The sequence below is a fragment of the Syngnathus floridae genome, chromosome 19, assembly GCF_059516105.1.
Source record: "Syngnathus floridae isolate MCC-2025c chromosome 19, RoL_Sflo_1.0, whole genome shotgun sequence".
Taxonomy (NCBI): domain Eukaryota; kingdom Metazoa; phylum Chordata; class Actinopteri; order Syngnathiformes; family Syngnathidae; genus Syngnathus; species Syngnathus floridae.
In genome coordinates this window covers 6,127,231-6,152,498 of record NC_142431.1, presented here as the reverse complement: position 1 = coordinate 6,152,498, position 25,268 = coordinate 6,127,231, and the positions used below count along the sequence as shown (strand labels likewise).

At 44.9% G+C, this 25,268-nt stretch overlaps 1 protein-coding gene across 8 annotated transcripts in view; it reads left to right on the top strand.

Annotated features, from left to right (window-relative positions):
* Positions 1–25,268, top strand: part of plcb1l (phospholipase C beta 1-like) — a 72,721-nt gene that overhangs the window by 24,201 nt on the left and 23,252 nt on the right. For 3 of the 8 annotated variants that reach the window (XR_015854449.1, XM_088362388.1, XM_088362390.1), the window contains exons 4-6: positions 12,811–12,909; positions 15,740–15,817; positions 22,942–23,010. Coding sequence is in view for 5 of the 8 variants with exons in the window: in XM_088362388.1 (XP_088218514.1) it covers positions 12,811–12,909; positions 15,740–15,817; positions 22,942–23,010 (246 nt within the window). In the remaining 3 variants the exon portion in view is untranslated. The other 5 variants (XM_088362392.1, XM_088362391.1, XM_088362389.1 and 2 more) reach the window with 5 other exon arrangements.

Genomic DNA, 25,268 nt, shown 5'->3' with positions numbered 1-25,268 from the left:
CGAAATGGAAAAGCCACTAGGGTCAGACACTGCCGGCAAGAAAAAAAGCCAGAGTCAATATTTATGGATACCGAACATGTGGCACGCTTCTCTAACCCACTAATTTGAGCAACGAGTCCATCTCCAGATTATACGGCCCCCTCGCAGATCACAGGCGAGCGAAGCTCCCAAAAAGTGTGCGCCAAGGAACGCGCTGACGTGGGTCGCGCGCTACAAACGCGGCGTAATTTAGCGAGCTGTTTATTTGTTTGCGGCTTCTTTTCCATGACACTCTTAATCTCCACACTTGGCCTGTAATTATAAAGCATGCAGTGCAACCTCCAAAGTCGAACTCCCCCAAAAGGAGTAAAAAAAAAATAATAATTATAATAAAAATCTGCCTCAGGCGTCAAACAGGACATCACAATAGCCTAATTGAAAGCATGCTCATAGAGAAGGAGTTCTGGGTTTGAATCCCGTCTTGTCCCTGGACTAACATTGGTCCATACAGCTGATAAAACATTTTCGAATGGCGACAGTTGTACTTAGCTTTTCTTTGGTTGTTTCACTTGATGATGTAAAAACAATTGCGATAACGCAATAAGACTGACCTTCTTGATAACATGCAATGGGAACGAGAAACAGTCACCTCCATTTTAGAGAGAGAGACATAAGTACAGGGATGTGCCCTCTTGAATGCAGCTCCACTCATAAAGAGACCACGCGTCACTCAATTATACGTCTTCGTGATTAGAAGCTTGGGCTTTGCGTAAACAGCCGGCGTAAAAATTTAGCGGTCCTAGCAGCTGTTTACGGGGCCGACGAAGGGAAGTACTTGGCGAATAAGCGACGTTACAGTGTCTGTGTAGCGTACAAGTTAGTGACATAGTTTGGTCTTTTTGTTTGAAAAAAAAAAAAAAACATCACTGGATGAGATTAGATTCTGACGGAGCAAATTTTATCAATACGTCTGCAGTCTCAAGCTGGCCCAGAATCTCATATCAAATTTAGCAAGGTCAGATTGTCGATATCGTTTGAGGTTAAAGAAGACCAATGACACTAAACAAGTTGATTATTTTCCGATTCCATAAACATCTTCAGTCAGTCAGTGTTGTAACCTACAAACACTTTGACTTCATATATTTATTTCGGGGTCCACTTTTGGCACTTGTGGTTGGCCGTACTTGGCTCCGCGAAAACCTGGCGGCCTTCACACGGCCCAAGTTAGCGCCGAACTCCGCAATTCTCTTGTCACATTTTATTAAGCCACCGCCGTCTTGCTTCATTCGTCGAGCATGCAGGAGGAAGGGAAGTAGCAGTCGGATGGGGGCGGGAAAAGAAGACTCGTCGACTACAGGGAGGACCTGATTGTGCTCCGGCATCCGCAGAATGACATTATAGCAACGCGGTTTGACGATAATAATAATCCTCCACGCAGCTGTCTAAACATTTAACTGACATCCACTCCCTGGGCACGCCGTATGTATCTTTAACTTTTTCGGGCCGGTCTGATGCAACTATTTGTATCCCCGCCCAGCTCGCCTCATCTGCATTTGTAAATTGCCGTCAAGCGGGTCGTTTAAATGTGGGAAGTCCTTGTGTGATTTTTTTATTTTATTTTTTTCAGGCAGTGACAACCCCCCCCCCACTCGCTATCTAGCGTATTTCCCGGTAAAGTTTGTCTCTATTCGTGGCACTTTGTGTAAATATTTATCGGACTAAACTAACTCTTCTGTATACAGTAACCCCTCTTCCACACACAATCTCTTCTGGAATGCCATCTAATTGGCAGTTTCCTCTGTTTATCCGTTTTCCGTACAGCAGAGTGAAGTACAATCGGGTAAAGGATTGAAAAGGAAATCAAACGAGATTAATCACGTCTGTAATTCGCACGCTAGATTACCATGACGTGTCATTTGGTGTTTGTGATACAAAAAAAATGGACTCCAGATGGCTCTGAGGGTAAAATCTATGGCCAAAGAAGCCAGGCGGTCGAGACTCTGCTCCGTCTCATCGCAACCACGAGGAAATAGCAATTAAATCTTCCCAGGTTGGGGGATTAATGTGCGTCGCGTCCCTTTCGATAAAATCACATGACTAAGATTGGACAAAAGCGAGCAGAGCGAGAAGCAGTTCAAACTGTCTGACTCCGGTCGACTAAGCCCCGACACATCCTTGACATTGTGCAGCCATGTATGTAAACGGAAGGCAGGAAACGAGATCTGCCAATTTTCGCTCTGCCCACACTGCGCTGTGTTTTTGTATATGTCTATGTAACAAGTAGACAAGTCCATAGACTGGTCTTGATCCAAAAGTCAGCAAAATCACACACACAGTGCTACCTTGACTTTATTTGACTCCGTGACCACGCTCATAACTGAACGTACTCAAATCAAATACGTTTCCCCCACTGGAATGAATTGAAATCCTATTAATCCGTTCCGGTGATTTATCTATATATGATACAGTTGCTTCATATTCGGAGTGAGGAGAGACTTCTCGTTCTTCTCGTGGTTGAACACTGGGCCTCTTGTCACCATGTCGAATTTTTTAACCCAGAATGAAACATTCTATTTTCTTAACCTGGTTAAGTAATCATATTACCTAAGACTCCATAAAGGGGAACAAACAGTAGCGTAGAACCCGGGCTTCTTTTTATGTGCCTTGAGTGGCAGATTGGCTTTCATCAAAGAGCCCCGGCGAGTTATAGAGTCATTCCGCTGCGCCCGAGCGTACGAAATTGATCCTCATATGCGCAACATATGGTGGAAAGCAATTTCCAGCCGAGTGTTTTAGTATTTCCTCCTAATTAATTTCGCATGTACGAGACAAGCGCGAGCGGCCTCCCAGAACCGAGGCACAAAAGCCAGCTTTGTTTCGTTGGTTCGTCTGCGGTTTTTCGAACTCGCCTGCGTTTTTTTTTTTTTTTTTTGACACGCCGTATTCACACCGAAGGCAACGTTTTGGGCAGAGAAGTCACATTTTGCACTCAACGGGGTTTATAATCAGTTTCTTGATGCTTTTTTTTTTTATTCAATTTCGTCTCTTTTCTCAGCTGGCTTCCTGGTTGGGTTGATCTAAACTTCAGGTAGTCTTGATCCGGTATGCGCGTTATGACCACAACCTGACCTTGATCCGATCTGGCTTCGCCGTATACTTTGGGGTCTGCTCGGAGTTTCAGAACAAACTACAAAGCCCCCGGGGCTGGCTGTGAGACACAACAGTTTCTTGTTCTTACTTGTCGTCACGTCAAGTCAAAAGACTTCCTCGCGCATCGGCGTCGACACATGAATAGTTTGCCTGGATCAGATTAATCATTAAAGCCGGCAGATAGGAGCATATCTGGGCTTTGTTTTTAAGATGTGACACCTTTGTTTGGATAGGGCGTCTGGGACCACCTAGATGAATGTAACTTTTGTTTGTACATTTCTGCACTTGAAGGCCTCCTCTTGTCTTCTTTATCCACTTTTGACAGTCAGCTTTTTATCTCCCGGTAGCTCTTCATCTTTTTTTTTTTTTTTTATAGATGTGATGCATAACTACAGAAGAAACTGTCCAGAGGTAGCAAGCGCCGCAAACACACACCCAAAAAAAAATGGGGTGGTATTTTGCCACGCAGATTCAGAGGCGAGATATAAGCAGGTGCTTACCGGAATGTCTGAAGTTGAAGGGAGATGGTGTGGTCTGATTAGAGGCTCGTGGAAGACTGCTGACACTCAAAAGGGTTTTCATCTTCTTCCTGTCTCTTGTGGCTTTTCCCAGACTAAATTTTACCCATTTGCCGTCCCGGATGTCTTTTGATAGATCCAAGTCGGTTCATGATTATTATTTATTTTACAGAGATCCTTGTTCTCTTCATGAGATAAAATGTCCTAACTCCCACACTTTAGTATCGATCAATTTGCGGGGATGAAGAACCCCGAGATGGTTTTGAAGTTCTCGAAAGTCAATTCTGTTTGTGGCATCAAAGTATTTTTCCACGGCGGCAGAGTTACGAGCTCTTTTGTGACATGCCTCATTTGTTTGGGACCGTTGGACACAGCGACTCATTTCACCTGCGGTGATCTTGGATTACACTCGGCGGTATTACAAACCGACGACTGACGGGAAAAATGGGGTGAGCTCTTTTGTGGGATTCAAACAATCGCAGCAATAAGAAGGAGAGAGGTGAAACAACAGATTAGACGACTGATCTCAATCTGCTCCTCCCTTCTGGTTATTGGGAAATAATAGCTCTGAAAAGGAAGCCCGTTTGAAAAAGGGGGCCTTTAATCAATTCTCCCTCTTTTGGCGGGCTGGTGGAAGTATGATGCAGATAGGCTCTAATTTGCGTCCTCATGGTGTCCAGGCATCTCCCCAGCGAGCTCTGTTTCACACCACAGCGAGCCTTGATGCCATGTGTGAGCGTCAAAGCTTCCAAGGCTCCCTGGTGGTAAAAATCGCATTGCCAAAATGACCACGACCTCTAAATGAAACACTACCCCCCCTTTTTTTTTTTTTTTTTTTAAAAGGTTCCATTCAAAAGCCATCGTTTTTTTTTAAAGACGCATAAGGTAGCAATTTCCCTCAAATATGGCGTGGCCCAATAACTGCAGAAGTAACTGACACCGTGTCAGCACGAATGAAAGATTTTTTTTTATGATGTGTATGTATGAAGCATGATCTTGATCGTTGCGTGATCGTTTGCATTGTTCTTCATTACCAGCCGACTCTGTAATTCCTCACGTTTTACAGAGCAAGCCCTCGGCGCATTGAGGGAGTACATTGTTCATTCCAGTGCTTGTGCAAATCTGTTTTAAGTTCAAGAGAGGAGGAACCCTTTAATTTAAACCCCCAAAATGAAGTCATTCATTCTGCGCTAAACTGCAGCGTGACCCGTAAGGTTAGCTAAACAAATGTCCCTTGCATTACTGTCAAAGAGCTCCAGCGTTCGTTCCGCCGTCACGTCGACTTCCACTATCCCGTTACAGCCGCGCCGCGGGTTAAGAAAATTGTTCTGGATTCGTCTGTTGCTTTCCCTCGCGACACGATGGGGAGGGGAAGTGAGTACCTGTGAGTCCTGTTCTCAGGAAGCTTCGGCCCCAAGGGAGAAAAGCCGGGAGGGGGGAGAGGATAGGGGCCTGCGGTGCGCCTTAGCCCAGCGGGGCCCGCTCGGGACTCCGACCAGCTTTGGCGGATCCGGCGCGGGCTGGAATGCGAGGAATCCTGCTGGGCTGAGGTTCGGACGAAGGGGTCAAAAAACCTCACTTTGCTGCTCGCAGCTCATTTTTCCCTTTTCCACTTTTTAGCGGTTGTGTTTGGCTACGGGAGGAATGTCAACTGTAAACCTTCCACTGCTGACAAAGACGTGCCGTTATGAAGTGTTTAAGCGAGTGAGCCCTTCCATCAAGAACTTTGGTTTGGTACAGTGTTTTATTTGTGTAATATCTGCCCCATCATATCGCCCCTAAATTTGGCAACAGAGTTCAAGGATGAATTATGGCAATATTTTATGGACTACATAAATCGTGGCTGGTCCAGATCTGGTCCACGGACCTCGAGTTTGACACACCATAGATCTACAGTATAAAAAACCAAAACGTCTGCTTCATGATTACCGAGTAGAACTACCAGTAGCGGCTTGGCCACCAAAAATAATAATTCCCCAGATATGCCTAATGTGACACTAATTGCTTCTTAGCCTGTCAGAGGACAAGAGAGAGAAGAAACAGAAAGACAGAGGATAAGGGTAAAAGGGGCGGAGGGGGGAGGTGGTTGGGGGGGGGGGGGTTCTGCGTGCTGACTGAGGCTAGTAATGACTGCCAATGGAATGTCTACACCCATAATCCCCTCTGTCACCGCTGACAGATCCTCTTGACCTGTGAACTCGCCATGTAAGGAAGGGAAAGACAGGAAGTCACAACTTAATGAAATGACCTGGTAGTTAGTCGTCCGTGTGGCCGTTCAGGGCGGGCGGCGGGTGACGGTCGCTCGCCGATGCCGTGCTGTCGCTTTCATGAGCTCGAAATGTCAAAACAAGAGAAGAAAAACAATAATAGTTGCCGAGTGAATGGTTCTCTGTCTTTCGACGTGTCTTGTGATTGACAGGCCTCCAGTCCGCGGTGTAGTTTGGCTCTCAGTTTGGTTAGGCTTCCAACTCTCCGTGACCCTGAACAGGATAAGCGCAGTAGAAATTTGACGGATGGACATGAAGGTCTTGTGATCATAATTGAGAGTAATCATCATTTCAGAGACTCCTTTCAACTGGCTTTAACGTCCCTGTTCATCATGAAGGCCCCACAAGTCCAGACCAGAATCGGATCGTGTGTTAAATAAATAAATGTTACGGCTCACCAAACAAGAACTATAATATCGTAAAGAATAAAAACTTTTATATTTATGCTCTTAGTTGAACATATTATGTAAGTATCTTCCGAGCAGTGTGTGTGAAAGGCCCGCTGCAATCTACATTTTATCTGTAGACGTTAGCCAAAGCTGTCAAAAGTTTGTCATCGATTCTCCTCGCTTTGTCATGGCGCTTATCTGATTGCTGCGTGTTTCTGGCTGGAGGTTTTTTTCTCCTCCCTCGTGGAAACAAGTCAGATTCCTAAACCATGTCCGTCTTGCAGATTTTTTTTTTTTTTGATACACCTTTTTATGCAGGCTCCATTATGACAGGGGTTCATAGGAAGTTGCCTAAATGACGATTTTGTCATATTATAGCTCGATGCATAGATGAAGCCTCTGAAGGATGGCAAACAGAAGGGACCTTCACGTCCTTGTGCCATAGAATATTGCTATCAGCCACCCGAGGAGAAAATTCTCCCAAATGCAACCAGTCCATTTGCCGAAACACAGTCCGGAAAACAGCATTGCAAGCATTCCTGCCTAATTGTACATCGCTCCTCTTCCAAAGGGTGGGTGGGGAAGAAGCGTTAGGCCAAATTCAAAAGCAGCTCGGGATGGGATTGGGCGCTCGGGCACGGCATCCGTCCCCAACCGCCTCCTCGAGGCTATTTAAAGGTACAGTAGGCTGTATTTTCCGCCGCATAGCCAGGCACCCACCCTTCCGCCGGGCTCCATATTGGAACCAGATGCTGCTGGATGCGAGGCCCTGCTAATTTAAGCGGACGGGGCAGATGGAAGCAACTCACCCTGCTCGCATACGTACAACCCCATGTCGGCGTCCACCAAATGCAGAGTGTGGGCCTAGTGTAACGAGAATTGCACGGTCGTCGACAACCGCAGTGCGAACCACCGGGCACGGTTTATGATACTGTAAATGTTCCCGCGCCGAAATAACAATCACGTTTCGATAATAAGGTCAACAATGGCAGTTTTTCTGGCTGCCAAAAAGTCAGTCTGACCCACGCACTGCCACCTCGAATGAAACTTCCTGAATGACAATTGAGGAACATGATCCAGACATAGTTGTGGTCTGCGCCAAATATTAGCAAAATATTATATTGTTTATACAATAATACAACTTAGGCACACTGTCTAGCTACAGTTATTATTATTACATCCTTGCGTCTAGTCCTCTTTCTGTCTTTAGAGTTGAGCACATCCGTTAAAAACTAAAACAGCATCACCTGAGGCGGTGCTAAGCTTGCAACCCTATCCGCGTCGTAAGTTACCGCGGCGCCTAGCAACTCCACGAGCTATTGTGCCGCCCCTCGCTGTGCACATGTGCTGCGCCTATGTGCATGTTTGCAGAAGAAATGGAACCCTATGCTGTGGAGGTCAGATACATAAGGGGGGGACATTGACACTGATACGCCACGACTTGTGCAGGTGTGCCTAATGTTGTGTCCCGGTGTTTAATACAATGGAATCCTTACTAAATAGTCCACAGTGTGGCTAACTGACAGCCAGAGCTCGTGCCTCGTCCCGCGGGAGCATCTGGTCAATGTACATCTGCAGAGCTGCAAAGAGAGGAAAAACTTGCGGATCGGCCAAGAAATTTCCTCTTTGATAGCATTTGTTTGTTTAGCTGGACTCGCTTGACCCGCGTTGACCCCTCCCCTCCTCGAGCTCAGCGGTCCGCAACCAAGCCGACGAGCGCTCTGCCCGGCGCTGATGTTCGTTAGGCTGATGTTATGAAATGTACGGTTTTACAGTGACACCTTGTTCACCGTGTTGGCAAAAAAAAAAAAAACTTGGCAATTTAGCATGGTCCATCTAATTGGGGCTTCGTGCTTAATTATGAGCAGCATTCCTTAAGACATTTTCACCTATATTGTCCACCAGGAGCAAACCATATTATATTGGTTTTCATAAATTTTTCACAGAATTGATCATCCCAAGCATTTTGTACAAATATATATTTTTTATTTTTGAAAATAATCATTATTATGATATTTATTTGTTGTTTTGAGTGATGCCTGGATGCCCTCTAGTGGCCAGGCGCCTCTGTTTATATATAGTGACACCCTAATATATAGGTACGATGATGCTCCAATTTGTAAATAATATATTTTGTGACCCTGCATGAACACACCATTGACTCTCAAAAAAAGAAAAAAAAAAGAGCAGTTAATCCCTAAGTGCAACTTCCATGCCACCGCACACTAAAGAACACACACGTTCACGCAACACAAAGGGGTTAAGGGGCTGCTTTGTTATCACCCAGATGCCCCTTGGCTGTGATTAAGCGTTGTTTTCACTGTCCCTCTGGTGTCCCTAAAGCTTAGCGAGATGTGTCGCAGCTATGACAGGAATGCTTCAGCGGCGAGGCCAAGAGAGGGTCACGGCCAAGATGTAAACATCAACATTTTCTTTCTTTAAAAGGATTTTGGGAAGGGGGGGGGGGGCGGAGTCCCTCCTGATCCCTAACTCCGCACCTGGCCCAAGGCGCAGGACGCAGAGCAGTTTACCTCCACGTCTTAATCCTCATTTGAAAACCATTTGCGGGGCACAAAACCGACCTTAGATCAGCATCTTAGCCCGGGTTGAGCTTCGTATTGCGGCGGCGTGTAGGGATTGAGAGAAGGGATTTAGCCTAAGATTGCTATCACAACAGACAGGATTTTTTTTTTTTTTTTTTTTTACGCCCTTTTTGGAATTGTGCCAGTGTCGCAATCCTCGGACAAAAGAACCTTTGTCCACATCTACTAAAGTCTGATCAATGATATGACTTAGCTAAAAATTTTCAGGGTATATTTTGGTTTTAAACATTTAAGGGGAGTTTTTGATATTCGCTTCAGGGCACGGTCCCCATCCCCCTTTGTAAGTATCCCCATTTTTTTTTTAGAGGGGTCAGGACAGGATGTTTGCATCCAGCCTTAGCCTAGCACGACGTGAGTAGCATGTAATTTGTCCGGCGTGAGTGTAAAAAGACACCATTACACGTCCCGGCGACTCGTCTACCGTATTTTCTTTTCCCCCCAGTTTTTGCGCTTTGACGTGCGTCGTAATGACTTCTTTGTGACAGACGAGCGAAAAGCGGCCGCCCAGCTGCCGCTCATGAGTGATGTCTTTGACTTCCTGCTTGAGCGTGAAAAGGCCTCTGTGTGGTCCCGCTCGTTTGACGTCGCGCAGGTCGGGAAATTCGATAGTCGCCAATACTTAGCTGATTGTTGACATTACCAACTGTTGTGTTTGTGCTACCGTGTCTGTGTGTGTATGTGCGTTTATGTGTGTTCTCAAACTGGGTCCATGAGCTGTAGTTTGGGGGTCTGCAAATTAATTTCAAATAAGAAAACTGAGGGGCATTGATATTACCAAAAATGGTAAAAAAAGAAAAGCAGCCATTTGTGACTTATGTGACCGTCATAACTTTGTTTTCCGAATATATCTCGTAATTGTGCACATGTTCCCTGTTACATTCCCATACCAGGAATTCGCTCACTTTGCATCCTGCTTTCTAATTATAAGCAGTCTCAACAGCTCGGGTAGTTTCATGTTGCACCATGGCGCCATCTGCTGCTACACTGCCACATAACTTGATCAGATGCCCCCCCCCCCCTAAAAAATAAATAAATGCAGAAGTAACATGCTAATTTAGACCATAATCATAATTAATAATAAAAATAATAATAATTTTAATATTCTGAAAACTAACTATCCAGTACCATAAAATCATCCATGTTATTTTCAACTTTTTTATTATTTAAAAAAAAAATCACTGCTTCCATGCATCTATTAATTGCACTTGATAGTAATAAATTGGTTTAAAAAAAAATCTCAATAAACGCAAGTGTTTAGTGTTGCCAATGGAGAGCATTACTACACTTGCACTGACGGCAGTCATCCATGTGGTAGCGCTGGTGCACTGCACTCCACATGCTGGCACTGTTTCATTTGGGGTTCACACAGGGGACATGGCAGCCAGTTAAACTGGCAGAGACCTCTTGTCCTTCCCTGAGGTTCATACATTAGTTAGATGAGATTTGCTTTTTCCTCTGTTGCCTTCTGAACCGGTCTTGACTTCTTGTGAAGCAGAATACCGTATTGGCCCGAATATAAGATGGTATTTTTTGTATTGAAATAAGAAACCGGGTGTCGTCTTACGTCCGGGGTCTAGACATTATACCCATTCACAACGCTAGATGGCGCCAGATATCTTTAAAACGAATGCTGAACTTAACTCCCCAGGCCAAAGCGAACCCCTGTCACGAAGAATAAAAATAAAAATAGCGGTAGCGCGAAGAAGAAAAATAAACAATAGCGGTAAGACAGAAAAGAGAAGAAAATAAGAGGAGAGATAACAGAAAATGGGGAAACAGTAGGTTTATTTACGTTTCAAAAAACCAGAAGCCATTCATTTACAAATGTGATTGCACTTTAGTTTACATATTTAAATGTTAAGATATTAAGATGTGATAGACAGTTTATGCATGATTTGAATGAGGCAGAATAACATGCTTTTTCTCTCAAATATATTGTTATAATCATTTGTTTCAGATGTATTGTCATTATTTTCTGTATAAAAATTAAAATTGGTGTTCAAAGTCTTTTTTCAAACTTGAGTCTTGAAAAAGAGGGGGTCGTCTTATAATCAGGGTCGTCTTATATTCGGGCCAATACGGTAATAATTAACAATAAAAGTAACACTGGACATTTGGCACAAGTTCTAATTGATTTTACGGTCTGAAGTTAGATAGAACTTATGAGTCCTTACGAGTACCGATATGATTAAGAAAAATTTTTTCTGATGCGGATGATTTACTGCTGTACAGCACCATCTATTGCTGAGGACTTAATCAATAAATAATTTTCTTTGCGTTAAGTATCGAATGCTGAAATCGGTACCGATACCTAAAAAGTATGGCCAATATCCGGTAGCATTAGCAAACAATCGGGACTGCACCGTCGAAAACAAACTACCAAGTATATTTGGTCAATTTTACACCAAAATAAACATTTGATTCAGCTGTAAGACCACGCGGACGAGACTGTGTTGTTGCAACACGATGTGCGATGATGATGTAAAATGTTTGTTTTCCTGGGCGCCGAAATCCTACCCGACTGTCAAGTTGCTGTTAGTGAATCAGCGAAAAGCCAGAGAGGTTTCTCCTCAGGGAGATGAGGAAGTCTTTACCCGTCAGTCAGATATCAGAGTTGGGACTCCTCTGCCAAGCCACGGAATCTGCCAACGGGCTGAGTCACGGCCGCCCGCCACCGCATCCTCCCTCGCTACCAGCTTAGATGGAAAGCACAAATGAAAGAAGACTAGCCTGCTTAACATCTGCGCCTCAGACTCCCCCGAGACCAGCCCGACTACCTCAGACAGACGGATGGAGACGAGTCTGCAGAATGGCATCACGCTGGGGAAGGACTGCGTTCATTTCGTGAGGCTTCCAGAGCGCGATGGGTGTGACGGACATGAAAGACTTAAGACCAAGCGTGACTCATTCGGGGTGTAAAAACAGCACCGCGTCCTCTGCTCGGCATAATTTCAACTTTAATAAGCGTGTGAGTCATTCAAAGGCTCTTTGAATACAAAGCCCATTTTCTAAATACTGTCACACTCCATCAGGAACCAACCTTGAAACTTGTCTGTAAAGATTTTGACAAGTCGCCCAAGTCCCTGCCAACCCATCTCTTTTTGGGGAAATGACGTAGAATATCCCGAGGGCCGCAACGATGGCGACCCATGTTTAATTTAAGCAGAAAAGTTAAAGACCTTCAGGCACACTTTAGACTTATTTCAAGTTATTCAAGTGTAGTCAGGGAGAAAATCCAAGTCCAACACTTGTTTACTGGAGTTTATTCATTGGTAATCTGTCACTCCCGGCAGGCTTAGCAAAAACTGTTTTTGTAAGTAAATATTATACAATGATATTTTTGGTGGGCGGCTGGAACAGATTAAAAGCACTTCCATTCATTTCAATGCTGAAAGATGTTTTGAGCTGCTGTACGACGAGTATTACGATAAGTGTGCTCACGGAACAAATTAAACTCGTATCGCAAGGCACCACCGATTGTGGATTCTTATTACCTCGGCCACACGGGGGCGCCAAATTGCCTTCAATCCTCTCTCTCTCCCTCTCTTTCTCGTGGTCATTCTCTCTCTCTCTCTCTCTCTCTCTCTCTCTCTGTCTTTTCATGGCTCCTCCAGTCTTTCCAAATCAGTCATTCAGTCTGTGAAGCTGGCTCACATCCACTCACCCGCCCCCTCACACGCACACACAGAAACCCAGGACACGCTGCCGCCGTCAATGCAGGGCTGCGAGGCGCACTGACAGCGACCGTGCTGGAAGGCTCTGTCGGGGAAAAAATATATATAACAATAAGGAAGCCTGTCATTTAGTAGGTGGGAGGGGGGCGTGGGGGTCTCTAAAGGAACGAGGAGGAGACAGACTGCTGACTTTTGTTTTTTTCTTCCTCTTCTCACGCGTGGTGGACTAGATGGCAGGGGCTCAGCCAGGAGTCCACGCGCTGCAGCTCAAGCCGGTGTCCGTGCCCGAGAGCCTCAGACGGGGCAACAAATTCATGAAATGGGATGATGTGAGTCACCAGCAGAGATTGTATTCTTCTTATGTGTGCGCATGCAGTGATTTGGTTTCGTTGTGCTGATTGCATAGTTATGATGACACAATGTGCTCGAGTGGATAGATGGATGGATGTGACAGTGCCTCGCGCGCTCACATGCTTTGTTTACACACCTTCTCGTATCGTAGGCGCGCGCGTGCGTGAGGGTGTTATTGAAATTAAACTTGAATTAATTTCTGTTACATGACTTGAGTTGACTAATCATAATCATCATTATCATCATCATCATCTTAACCCCCACACCCCTTCTACTCCGAGCCCCCCCCCCTCTTTGTTATCATTGCCTGTGTTGTGCTTCAGACAAATGACCTTGATTAAAATTGATTGCACGCTGCTATCTGAGTGGCATGTCAAATATATCCACAGTTGAGTAGTTCCAGCAAATAGCCATATCCCGCGCTTGGCTGCTGCTGCTGCATCTTGCCCAGTTGCTTATACTACTCAATGAAATATCTTTTTTTTAATCTTTTAGTCTCACAATTATTTGTTGAATTTCTATTTTTATTTCAATGGTGCCTTGTTCAAACCCAAGGATGTATCGTATACAACATATAATTATAATACACAATTTTCAGTCCATCCACTAAGGTGACTCATGCACTGTGATGTCATTCCAGGACCCTAAATCAATGAGCTGTTGTTTTATAGACCCTAGTAGTTCATTTGAATGCTTGTTATTTACAGTACAGCAAGTGTTTTGTTTTCTCTAGTCAGTTTGTAGGTTGCGTTTGACCTATTTAGTTCATTAAATGTGACCATGCATATTCTTCTGAAAAATAATGACATTGTATTTCCCAGCGTGGGACAAACGAGCCACCTAATTTTAGGATTATTTTGGCTCTGACTCTCATGAATGGTGTGTTACGAGAAGTCCACGAGGTGTTTTCCCCCCAACCCGTCCATGTTTGTGTACTGACCGTTTGTGGTTGTGGGCCTTACTCCAGAACAAAATGCCCGCCTCGTTCTTTTCCCTGTAAAAATATAACACTCTGGGAAAGATGAGCTCAGATACTTTCTCTTGTTTAATTTCCCATGCACGTCTTCCTTCCTCTTTCCTCCTGCTGTGAGGCTGGATGGAAAGAACCCACAGACAAGCAGACAAATGGACAGACAGACAGAGAGAATGCTAAAGCTCTGGAGATGAAAATCAAATTTGGTGCTATTGTGGTTTCAGATGAAACCTTTGAACATCTCTTAACAGGAAATTGTACAAGCCGGTAATTGCAGCTAATCCTGTAGGGTCAGTTTTGTTCCGGTATTCCTCATACAAAGCAGTGGATTGAGAAATTTATGTTGTTGATTTTTTTTTTTTTTGGGGGGGGGGGGGGTATTTGAAGATGTGCAACATTTTTTTATAAATTTTTTGGTATGCTGGAACGAATTATCGGCATTTCCATTCATTTCAATTGGGAAAGACGATTTACGATTGTGTTAAGTTGTTACTGTAGTCACAATGAGTAGAAGTCGTATCTCCTAAAAACAAAATATTTTTTCATGAACCTCCTTCCTCTTTACACAGAAGAAAAGGAGTTGATTATGCATTTTATTCCCTTACCGCACACAATTTGTTTGCCATTGTTCTCCGATATTTCCACAGTTCTGTGCGTTAGGGCCTCTTGACGCTTGATTCATTTCATTCAGCCATCGAGCAGCAGTGAATCTTTAAGTAAGAGTGGAGCACAGCCAGGCATCCAAAATAAGTCGTCTTAAAGATAAGTGACAGATGTTGGCATGCGGATCATGTTGGGTCACTGTCAACACATTTTCTTTTTTTTTAATATAAAAAGCTGCGCTTATGTCGTGCTGCCTGCTCTAATGCTGTCGAATAAAAGATGTCATCAGGCTCAATGGGAGTTGTAGAAATCCCATTAACGTAGTGGAATATGTCTTTTGTATGGCCAGCTAGAATTACCTCCTAAGGCGTTACATATATTATTATTTATATAAATACCATTAAATTTAATGAAAAAATATTCAGTGATTATTTGAGAAATGCATTTTTATAAAGAAATCCATCAGCTGCTTTATGCGATCTACCCATGAATCTATTCTCACGCACCATCCAGCAAATCCTAATCGACTTACGATTAGCATGCTTCCCCACGTCCCCGGCGTTACCGGATCAGGATCGGCAAACGGTGGGTTGCCATAGCGCCGCAACTCCGCCATGTCGTCTTCTTGAGATTTGAACTGGAAAGCTAATAGAATATTGCGTCTTTCGACCCTTTTAATGTCAGAGCCTTTGATAGCATCCCCGCCTGCACCAGATGGGGTCTCGATCCAATACAACACACAGCAGATGCCAGCAATTAGCATTATTGGCAAATGTCGTGATAGAGACCTCATTAGACCCCCCCCCCCCCCCCCTTGAACATTTGCCCACAAATGCAGCATTGCCCTCGCTCAACTCAAAGATGTGTTCAGGTGAACTTGTGCTCCGTGTCTCTTTATATAAATGCGTCCAATAATATCCAGCAGGCCTGAGGGTCAGAAGTGTGTGTTTGCACAAGGCTTGGAGTCAACTGAGGTGGGGAAAAAAAAATAATAATAAGGTGAGCAGGCACGCATGATGCGTCTCCACGGGACCCAAAGCAAATTAAATTTTGGGCTCTCTATTTCTGCCGATAATAAAATCTAAAGTCTATTAATTGCTCTTGGGGGACCTCTAGTGGTCGTCGGGGCTTTTTCTTATTTACGCTTTGAAATCCTTCATCTGGAAATCTTACGCAGGTGCAAACCTTTCATTTCTTGGAAAGTTAAACAATTCTTTCATCTTTTTTTGTAGGACTCCACCACCGTGAGCACCGTGACGGTAACCGTCGACCCCAAAGGCTACTTCCTCTACTGGACCGACCAAAACAAGGTGAGCGTCTTACTATTTGCGGTGCGATCGAACTGAAGTACAAACACAATGTCGACATAATCCCCAAAGCAAAGAAAACGTGTGCGTGAAAGGTTGCCAGTTAAAAGTATTAACACCCAATTCCCGAGGGAGCTAACGTCCTGACTGTAAAAGCTAAGATGGAGACTCGGTGACATTGAAATCAAATATTTCATCCAGGCATTAACTTGACACCCGTGAGATTTAAACGTTTCCTATTGTTTCTCTCAAAGTTCGGAACTCACTCTGTATTGTTAGCGGTCTGTAAACTCACCCAGACTCGCCATTTCTATTCGTGCGTGCGTGTCTATTAAATGGCCTTCATTGATTTTATGTTGGCCCGCATCTGGAGATCTGCTGACGCGACTGAACCTTCCCCAAGCGCTAATTAGTATTAGCACGCCGTGCGAAGGTAGTCTGGGACAATCGGCGGCGGGTAACTTTAGATGTAGATGGTGAAGAAAGAACATCCTTCAACAAACACCACCTGAGGGGCTTTCCGCTCTGTTTACACATGCTACATGCGCTAAAGGTCACTTGGAGTGTACACAACGAGGTTTACGGAAACAAAACAAATCACTTTTAGTGCATCGCTGTTTTTTTTGGTTTTGCAGTATTTTAACAACAGGTCTTTTTCATTGCGCACTATTTCTCTTTAATTATATTTCTAAATACACAGCAAGATTAATTTTCTTTGCTAATGCTACGTTTGTGCTGTTAGCATCTTTGTGTGTGGTCTCCACTTCACTCCCTCCTGGCTCTGACACTACTCCTTAAAACTGGTATTACTGGTAACGAGTGGAGCCCCAGCAAGGCTCTATTAGGACATGCGCAAGCGGCCATGCGGTTCCGCGAACGTCGCCTCGTGTTTATAAAGCCGTCGCGTGTTCTCGCCGCACATCTGTTGAGCAGCAGCACCTACGTCCAGGGGGGACGGGCATGATAGCCTGCAGAGTAAAAGCATTCCTGGCATTCCTTGAGAAACTACAACCCAACCGGTTTTATTTTCACGCTTGCACAAAAGTTAAAATGCTGTGAAAAACATTACCTGAAAGTTTGACCTCAACACTTTGTTGTGGAATGCCTCACGAACAAAAGCGATATTTGCTTGGATCGGGTGTGCCGATATACCTAATGAATTGTCCGGTGAGGGCAAACACAGTGGTAACGCATACCAGTGCTCGGAACAGGTGCTTCTTTCGGAGTTTAAAAATAATTGCCGCCGCTGTCGTTACTGAGAGAGGCCTACGTAAAACGACCCCGTCCCTTTTCCTTGTAGTTGCCATGCGACCGCTCTCACGCCACCTTTACAAATGTCACATTCTCGTTCGGCCGCCGCTCATCTCCCTGAGAATGCTGCTCCTTCCCGCTCGATCGGACAAACAAAAGACTCAAATGAGGTCTGACTACGTTCCTCGCCGTCCGTCCGTCTCTGCAGAATTCGCTGGCCTGTTCCCCCTGAGCGCAGCAATTTTCCTTGATCACCCACGCTTGTTGCCCGCTCCTTTTCCCCGTCAGCACTTCTGAGAGAAGAGAGGCGCAACAGCATAAATCCACAGCCAATCTAAAGGAAAGTGAATTGTGACCTCAAACGAGTTACAGCCTGGCACACCGGCGCCCCCTTTTCCATCATTTTGCAACAGTCTAAGAGAGACTGAAAATAGTGAGGGAGACAAAAAGTCCCATTTTCACCAAGCAACACGTTTGAGTTCCGTTTACTATGTGAATCTTTTCTTTTATTCTACAAAGGCATGAATAGGACTCAGAAAAAGATCTTTTCCTGGCTTACCTCCAGACGGATCCTGAGGCCTGAGCTTGTTGATATTCAGAAAGTAACGTTCCAACATTAATTCCATTTTTATGTCTTGCGATTGTGTGGCCAGGCTTTTATTAATATTGCCCTTATATGTCTGCGGACTGTAACGTTTTATATCGGTTATTTATCGGTCGGCCACTTAAGTGTTATGATAGCCGGGCCGGCGTTCCGACAACGCTTGCTTGGATTTTCTTGCCGCTTTCATCACTCAGAGAGAATGAAATGTTGACCTGACGCATTGTTAAGTGGACGTGTCAAACGAGTCCTAAGCAGAAAAACAGGATTAGCTTCTTTGCCCCCTTCAAAAAAAAAAACCCAGGAGGGATTAGCAGCTCTTGAATTTCGATTTGGACTTTTTCTGCTTTTGAGAACCGCGCTCTCGGTTTTTTTTTTCTTTTTCTTTTTTCAGTCTGTTCCAAAGTGCTGCGTCTGGTTGCCTGGCGAGAATCTGCCAGAGGAGTAAAGAGGGTGATTAAGTGTCTCATGGTCTCATGGGGCACAGGTATTTATAATGCAGATGCCGGCCCATTTCTGGGCCGCTTATTAAAGTAAAGATGATCGGTCGTTTTGATTCATGCCGTCAAAGCTGGCAACTTAATCACGTGGCAGCTAATTGAGAATCGTTTTACAATTCAAGGAGGAAGTGCCACTTACGTTCAACCGTCCTGCGGTGAGAAGAAGCTCTAACGGAGCCGCAAGTTACCGCTGAGAATTACAAAACACCTTTTAGCTCCTCTCAGTGGGCCGCACTTGTCCGGAATGGGCTTCACTCTCCTGGAAATCGCGATTGACTCCCTGTGGTACTTTTTCTATTAGCTTCTACTTGCTCCATCAACTTACTCTTGCTATAAAAAAAAAATAAAAATTAAATAAATTACTGTGAGAAAAATAAACTGGAATTAATCGCTAAAATGGATTCATGGCTCAACCCTAGAGGAGCAACTGCGTCAAGCGTCCCATTTGTCTTATCCCCTTTCCATCCATTCCTGATTAACACCTCTGCCTGTGTGCAGTCACTTACAGATCTCTAAAAACTGTTTATGTTGGCGGCTCTAAAGGGATTCATTAAATCCCTCGGCGCTGGATTTGCTCTATTAGTTTTAATCACGGCCAATCCGACGTCGGCATTTACACGGCGCTCACTCTGCTAAACTGACATTTGAAATTGATCGCCATGGCAGTTCACTTCATGTGACTTTTTTTTTTTTTTGGCAACAAAGTCGTTTGCCAGCCATGTGCTGGCTTCCCTCGGGGAGCCCTTTGGAATGAAAGGGCCTTTTGAAGTTAGTTTGACGGCTTTGGTACTTGGCAAAGGACAAAAAGCGTGATGTTGTCCTCTTCTCTCGTTTGTAAACAGGAAGAAGCTTTATCGTGTTTATTGAAGCGTCTTTTATTCATAAACTGTTAGTCGGTCAGTTGGTTGCTATAGCTATAGAATTAATTTATAGTTATGCGAGTGACTTCCAATTCAAGGCCCATTCATTTGCCCGTTTGGGCAATTAGTTTTTTTTTTTGTGTTCCGGCCATTTCCTATTGCTTCCTGCCGTACGTCAACCAATGAGCGGTGAGAAATCGAGTGGGCGACTGGAAAGTAGAAAAAGGTCTTTAACTCCATCATGACGGGTGGAGACGGATGCTGAGTTGTGAGTGGGATAGTAAGTAGTCATAATAACGCAGAGCCGAGTCCCCCACCTCCCCCCTCCGTTGAGCTATCTTGTTTAATCATTTACAAGCATGTTAGAAGAAGCTGCATAGCTTGTGTTCACTCGCATAATTTCCAAATCTTTCGCTCTTTCCTGGGGCCAAAATATTAGGCACATCCTTGCCTTTGAGTCCCGATATTCAGCTTACCTCTTCCATCATCGCTTTTGGTCACCTGGTGGTTACACTTGGCGAACCAAGTCTGTCACCAATGTGGGTCAGTCGTGCTACCCCCCTTCAATTGAATTTCAGTCGGCGCTGATAAGGCGGTATCTGATTCAAGGAAAGGAAAGGAGTGGAATCATGGAATCCCAAAACCTCGTTGGCAAGGAAACTGTTTCTACTCTGTGGTGGATGCCCAAATCCCAGAGAACTCATGACATCATAATCAGGTGATATGAATGAACCAATTGGAATTCAGTGTGTAGAAGGGCTCGAGTCCAAATGTGGGTCAGGTGGTTAAAAGATATCTTTGCCTTCTTTTAGAGTGTGAAACAAAGGAACAATCCTCCACAAATTCTTCCACTGATAATCTTTGAACCCATCGATCTTGTCAGAAAGGATGTCAGGTAAAATGCTAACCGGTAAGAGTATCGGGAATGCGCCAACGGAAAGACCTAACACAGACATGATAGATTTCACCGCAGAGAGTAAATGATGAATGGATTTCTCTTCACCGCCGGCTTCGCTTTGTCCTGATATCAAAAGACACCCCGGATGCCGTTTGCGGTGGCGCCTGAGCTAGCGAGGTGACGAAGCGACGGTCTGCGCTTGTTGCCGCTGCCTTTGATCCTCAAAGGATTCTCAGTGTAGAGTTCTTGCTCGTGATGTGGAAAAGCTGCACGGAGACTAGATAAGAAATATCTTTAAGCAATCCGAAGATACGAGAAGTATCAAATAAGATGCTTTGAGGTTAAGAGATCATCTGCAACAGAAACTCGATTTGTGTACCACAAGGTACGATTCACCCCAGAGTCTCCTCGTCTAGTTTTCTTCCACCAGTGTCCACATTTGCATTTGCAAGGACTTGGAGATGCGATCTCATGGATGTTCCATTGCGTCAAACGTGAGGAGGCCCTGAAGGAGGCTCAGACAGATGGAAGAGTAGACCCTTGAGAGCACAGATGGCACCAAAAAGGGCGAGGAAATGAGATGGGGAAGCGGGGTGGTGTTGTTTTTGTGTACCTGCGATGCAGAGCTGACATGACAAGATGTGAGAAAAGGCAGGCTGAGGATGAACCTGAAAGAGGCAGATGTCCACCCAGAGGACAGGTGAGACGTCAGCGACCGGTGAGGGACGATGCGGAACGAGGTGGCTTGATGGACGGGTGATGTTAGCTGCCCCCTCCTCACCACCCCCCCTATGTCATCCCGCACCGCTCCGCGATCTGTCAAACAGGAGTGTACTCTCCTGCCTTGCATGCTCCCTCGGCGCACTCCATCCGTCAAGCGTGGGAGCCCGAGTGTGTCTGTTGCATGGGTGCTCATTTGATTGGCCCGCAGGAGCACCGTGTTTACCCTGCGGCATCACAAGAAAAAACCCGAGCCATTTCCAACTGTTGTCATTAAAAGACGTGCCAAGCTTCTCTATGTTGCCGGCATCCATCATCCCGCTCTTCGGAGTGAATGCCAAAAGGCAAGTCATCGAGAGGAGGCCGTGGGTGAAATATGACAAAGATCATTAGCTCCGTATGCAGCAGTGACTACGTTTTATCTCAAAGGTCTTCCATCTCACCTCATTTCTTTTCCCCCCTCAGCCGTCACTCGCCACTTGAGTCTCATAAATAATTCACCCTGTGGATCTAAAGTCCAAATCTGTCGTCTTCGTGAGTTTCGCAAAGGCGTTCCGGCGGAGTCGAGCGCTCGCCTCCCGCGTGTCTGCTCCCTGCGCAGCCACTCGAGACACGAACTCCCTGTTGTTGTTCACCAAGCCAACACACGACAGACGAGTTGAGTGGATGTGACTCGCCATGCAAGCGCCACCTGTTTTCCGGCTGTCAAGTGCCATTTTACAGGCCCGCTGCCGCTTCTAGTATTTTCCCGAGCAGATAATACAAATAGTTATACATCCATGATGAATTCCACAAAGCGCTTTTCTTGCTGCGAGGATGAAGAAAAAAAAATTTCCATTAGGAAAAGGCAGCATGTTGCAGATACATCAGGAGGATCCACACACAGACGATATTGCCGTCGCAGGTTAAGCACGCTCATTAATTTCTCTAGTTTCTCCCCCGCTGGTGCTGTTACTCGTTTCTCAGACGTGCTGCGTATGCTAATGGTCTTTGGCTCAACCTCTTTCTTTCTCAGATGAGGCAAAGATGTATTTTAAAACAGTCAGACATTATTGGACCAGTTACTGGCATTGCAAAGTAGTCCAAATATTTTTAAAAAAAAATCAATTATTCAATTATTGGAATTTCATCAGGCCGGATTCTGAACTCCGCATTGGTCAGTTTGTTTAATTCATCGCCGGCCATCGTCAACGATATCGCGATCGTCAATGACTCTGTGATGCCCTCATTGTTAATCGGAATCAAATTTGACAAAAAAAAAAAGCAAGTTGATAAATTGAGACACTTGGATCACCGCAGCAGAAGTCCTATAATCTAAGAGCCACTTAGCACCACATCCCCCGCCGCCGCTCTCCATAGAAAAGCAAATAAAAGCCTTTTGCTGTTTTCTCGTAAAAGACAAGAACAAGCAGAGAGCATCAATTAAATCGCCTCACTTTGCCCAGAACCAACGTCTGAGTCAAAGGTTAGTGCCTACGCTGAAAACACCGTTCTTTGAAGTCACTCCACCGGGAGGGGGGGGTTGGGGTGCCGCTCGAAGGGCTCGGTGAAACGGCGGGAGGTTCCGGAAGCACCTCGTGGCACACATTAAGTTAAGTTAAAGTTAAAGTCCCAATGATAGTCACACACACATCTGGGTGTGGTGAAATTTGTCCTCTGCATTTAACCCATCCCCATGTGATTTTGATCCATCCCCTGGGGGAGAGGGGAGCAGTGAGCAGCAGCGGTGCCGCGCTCGGGAATCATTTGGTGATCTGACCCCCCAATTCCAACCCTTAATGCTGAGTGCCAAGCAGGGAGGCAATGGGTCCCATTTTTATAATCTTTGGTATGACCCGGCCAGGGTTTGAACCCACAACCTTCCAGTCTCAGGGTGGACACTCTACCACTTGGCCACTGAGCTGGTTGAACAAAAAAATGGCGCCAGTACTCTGAGAAAGACAATCATTGAAAAGGACAATTCCAGTGAATCTGGGGGAAGAAAAAAAAACATCTGGGCGGTGGAGAAAGCAGTCGAGTATGGATTTGCAGATAAGAATGGAGAATAAAGCCCAGTTGTAATTTTCCGCCGAGTCGATAGCGAGATGACGCGCCTTGCCTCCTCCCTTTCCACCTTGCGCCCCGCCTCCCACTCGCAGCGATAATCCATCCCGATAAAGGGATTGTGCGTGTGTGTGCAATCAATATACACTCACAAGCCACAATATTAGGTACCATCCAATACAAGATGGTGGAGGGGGCACGGTATGATGCATTCCATTCACCCCTAACCGCTGCGATGTTCTCTTTCCCTGCAGGAGACCGATTTACTGGATATCGCGTACATCAAAGATGCCCGCAATGGAAAATGCACCAAAACGCCAAAGGTGAGCCCAACTGATGTACAGTATTGATTGTAACAGACCAAAAAAAAAAAAAAAAAGACCGCAGACACTTTGAGCGAGGGATTCTAAAGGGGGCACGTGACAGCTAAAATGGCCGACGTCTCGGAAATACATTAGCGCTGGATGGAGACGAGCTGTCTGAGGTTGTGATGAGTGAGGCCGGCAAGGAAAGGGAGGAGGGAAAAATAGTTAGCCAGCCGATATCAGAATTACTCAAGAAGAAATGTCCACATTTGATGTATTTTGACCAAATTATGAGACTAAATTAATTCAACTAAATCATAATACAATAATAAAAAAATATAATTCTGTCAAAATAAGTATTAGGTAAAATTATTACACATTTTAATTTGTTATTTAATTTTATTTACTATATCTAAATTATAAAATTATACAAATTTATTTATTTATTATTTTAAGCAATAATAAAAATATATATTATTGATAATAAATGCACTATACTGCTTTAGTGTAACACTGTTGCTGCACTTAACTCCAAAAACTGTCCCCCAAAAAATAAATAAAAATAGATAAACTATAACCATACGCAATTTAAATGTTGCTAATATTGGACACATTATTTTGACATTTTTGGGAAATTTTTGCTTTCTTTATTCATAGCCCACTAAATTGCTTTCAATTTCTTTTAATGGCCCCCGCACTGCACTGCAGAGCTGAATCAAATCAGCTTTAAGAATGCTGCCTTGTGATGAGGAAAATCAATATCGCTGATCAATAGTAGCAATGTATCTTCGCTCTGTGTGCGGGGGAGGATGGCGAGCGAGATAGAGATAGTGTTCATCCGTCTTCATTTAATTCTCCTGTTTGTATGTTGATTTCTGAAGCCAAATTGCCTCAAAGCAACATGGCAGCCGACAGCTTCGCGCCCCGACGGGGTGCAGTCACGCTCCGCGGGCGGCGTGTAATCAGAGGCGGCTGCATCTCGCCGCCTTCGCTGTTATGCCTGCTTTTTTTTTCTCCCCTGAAAAACGAAATGCGGCTCATTGTCTCACGCCCAAACGTGTGGGCGGCCCGCCGGCGACCTCGCGCCACCCCGCCTGAGAGCGGTCGCCGCTCGTACGTGACTCACACGCCACTCGACCGCTTGATGGAGGCGCATTGACACATTTTGCTGTCTGCTCTTTTTTTATGCTGCTCAGTATCTCAAAGCAATGGAAGTTTCGGAAATTAATAATCGTATATTCAATCACAATCAAAGAAAAACACACGGACACTTAGAAGAACGACCGTGTCCTTGCCGCCACTAATTAGCATGCGTCCACCCCGCCGTCATTCACACTGATTAGATTGGTCGCTTGTCAGAGCGACGCTTTGTGCGACAAGGCAGATCTCCGAGTCAATCACAGACAGACAAGCAGAGGGAGGGACGTGCTGTCTTCTTTTCTTCTTCTTAGCGACTGTCTGTGGTTATTTTTAGTGCTTTTGTAGCCGTCACCGAATGTTCCCGCTGTGGTGGCCGCAACTCGCATATTGTGGCTCTCATTTTGGATCTTGCCTTATTGGTGGTAGCCCAAGCATCGTTTTCATCAGCCACAAAATTTGAAATATGATTTTAAAATGACATTAGTTTTTTGGGGGGATGGAGCTGCACCGGTTTTGTTTACGGCCTTCCTAGCCTTAATATGTTTCCTTGGGACCTCGTTACAATTTGATTTGACTCCCAGGAAAATCCAAACCCTCCCTCATCTCTGGATGGGGATTGACCATTTCCAAAGTGTACCATTGATGCTAAATGGCCGCATATGGCTTCCCGGCAGTGTCAGCTTGCAGCTCTCCCCAGTAGACTGCTGCTAAATACGGCTCAGCTTGTGTGTGCCCAGCCTTGTAACAGGATCCGGGTAAAGACCAGCAGGCCCTCAGCTGGGTAGAGCTCACAATAGCAACTCTGAGTGGGGATGACACGGTGTGGTAAAAGCTATCATCATCATCATCACTGACACAAAGTGAGTCAGACTCAAAACAAAGCGTTAGGGGATACAGGAAAAACCGCATTCTGCCATAGGTAACAATTTTAATTACCAAGCATGATTAGTTTTATGGCCAAAGTGCAACGACTCACATTTACAGTATACCCAAAATATTGCAGTACCCTGTGTGAATCGTAAAAAGCAGAAACAGCAAAACACTCGAGCCTCGGTCGAAGCAATTTTGCAGGGTCTCTGTGTGAAATAGGCTTTTGATAACAAGTGACGACATCTCCAAAATTACTCCTCCCTCCC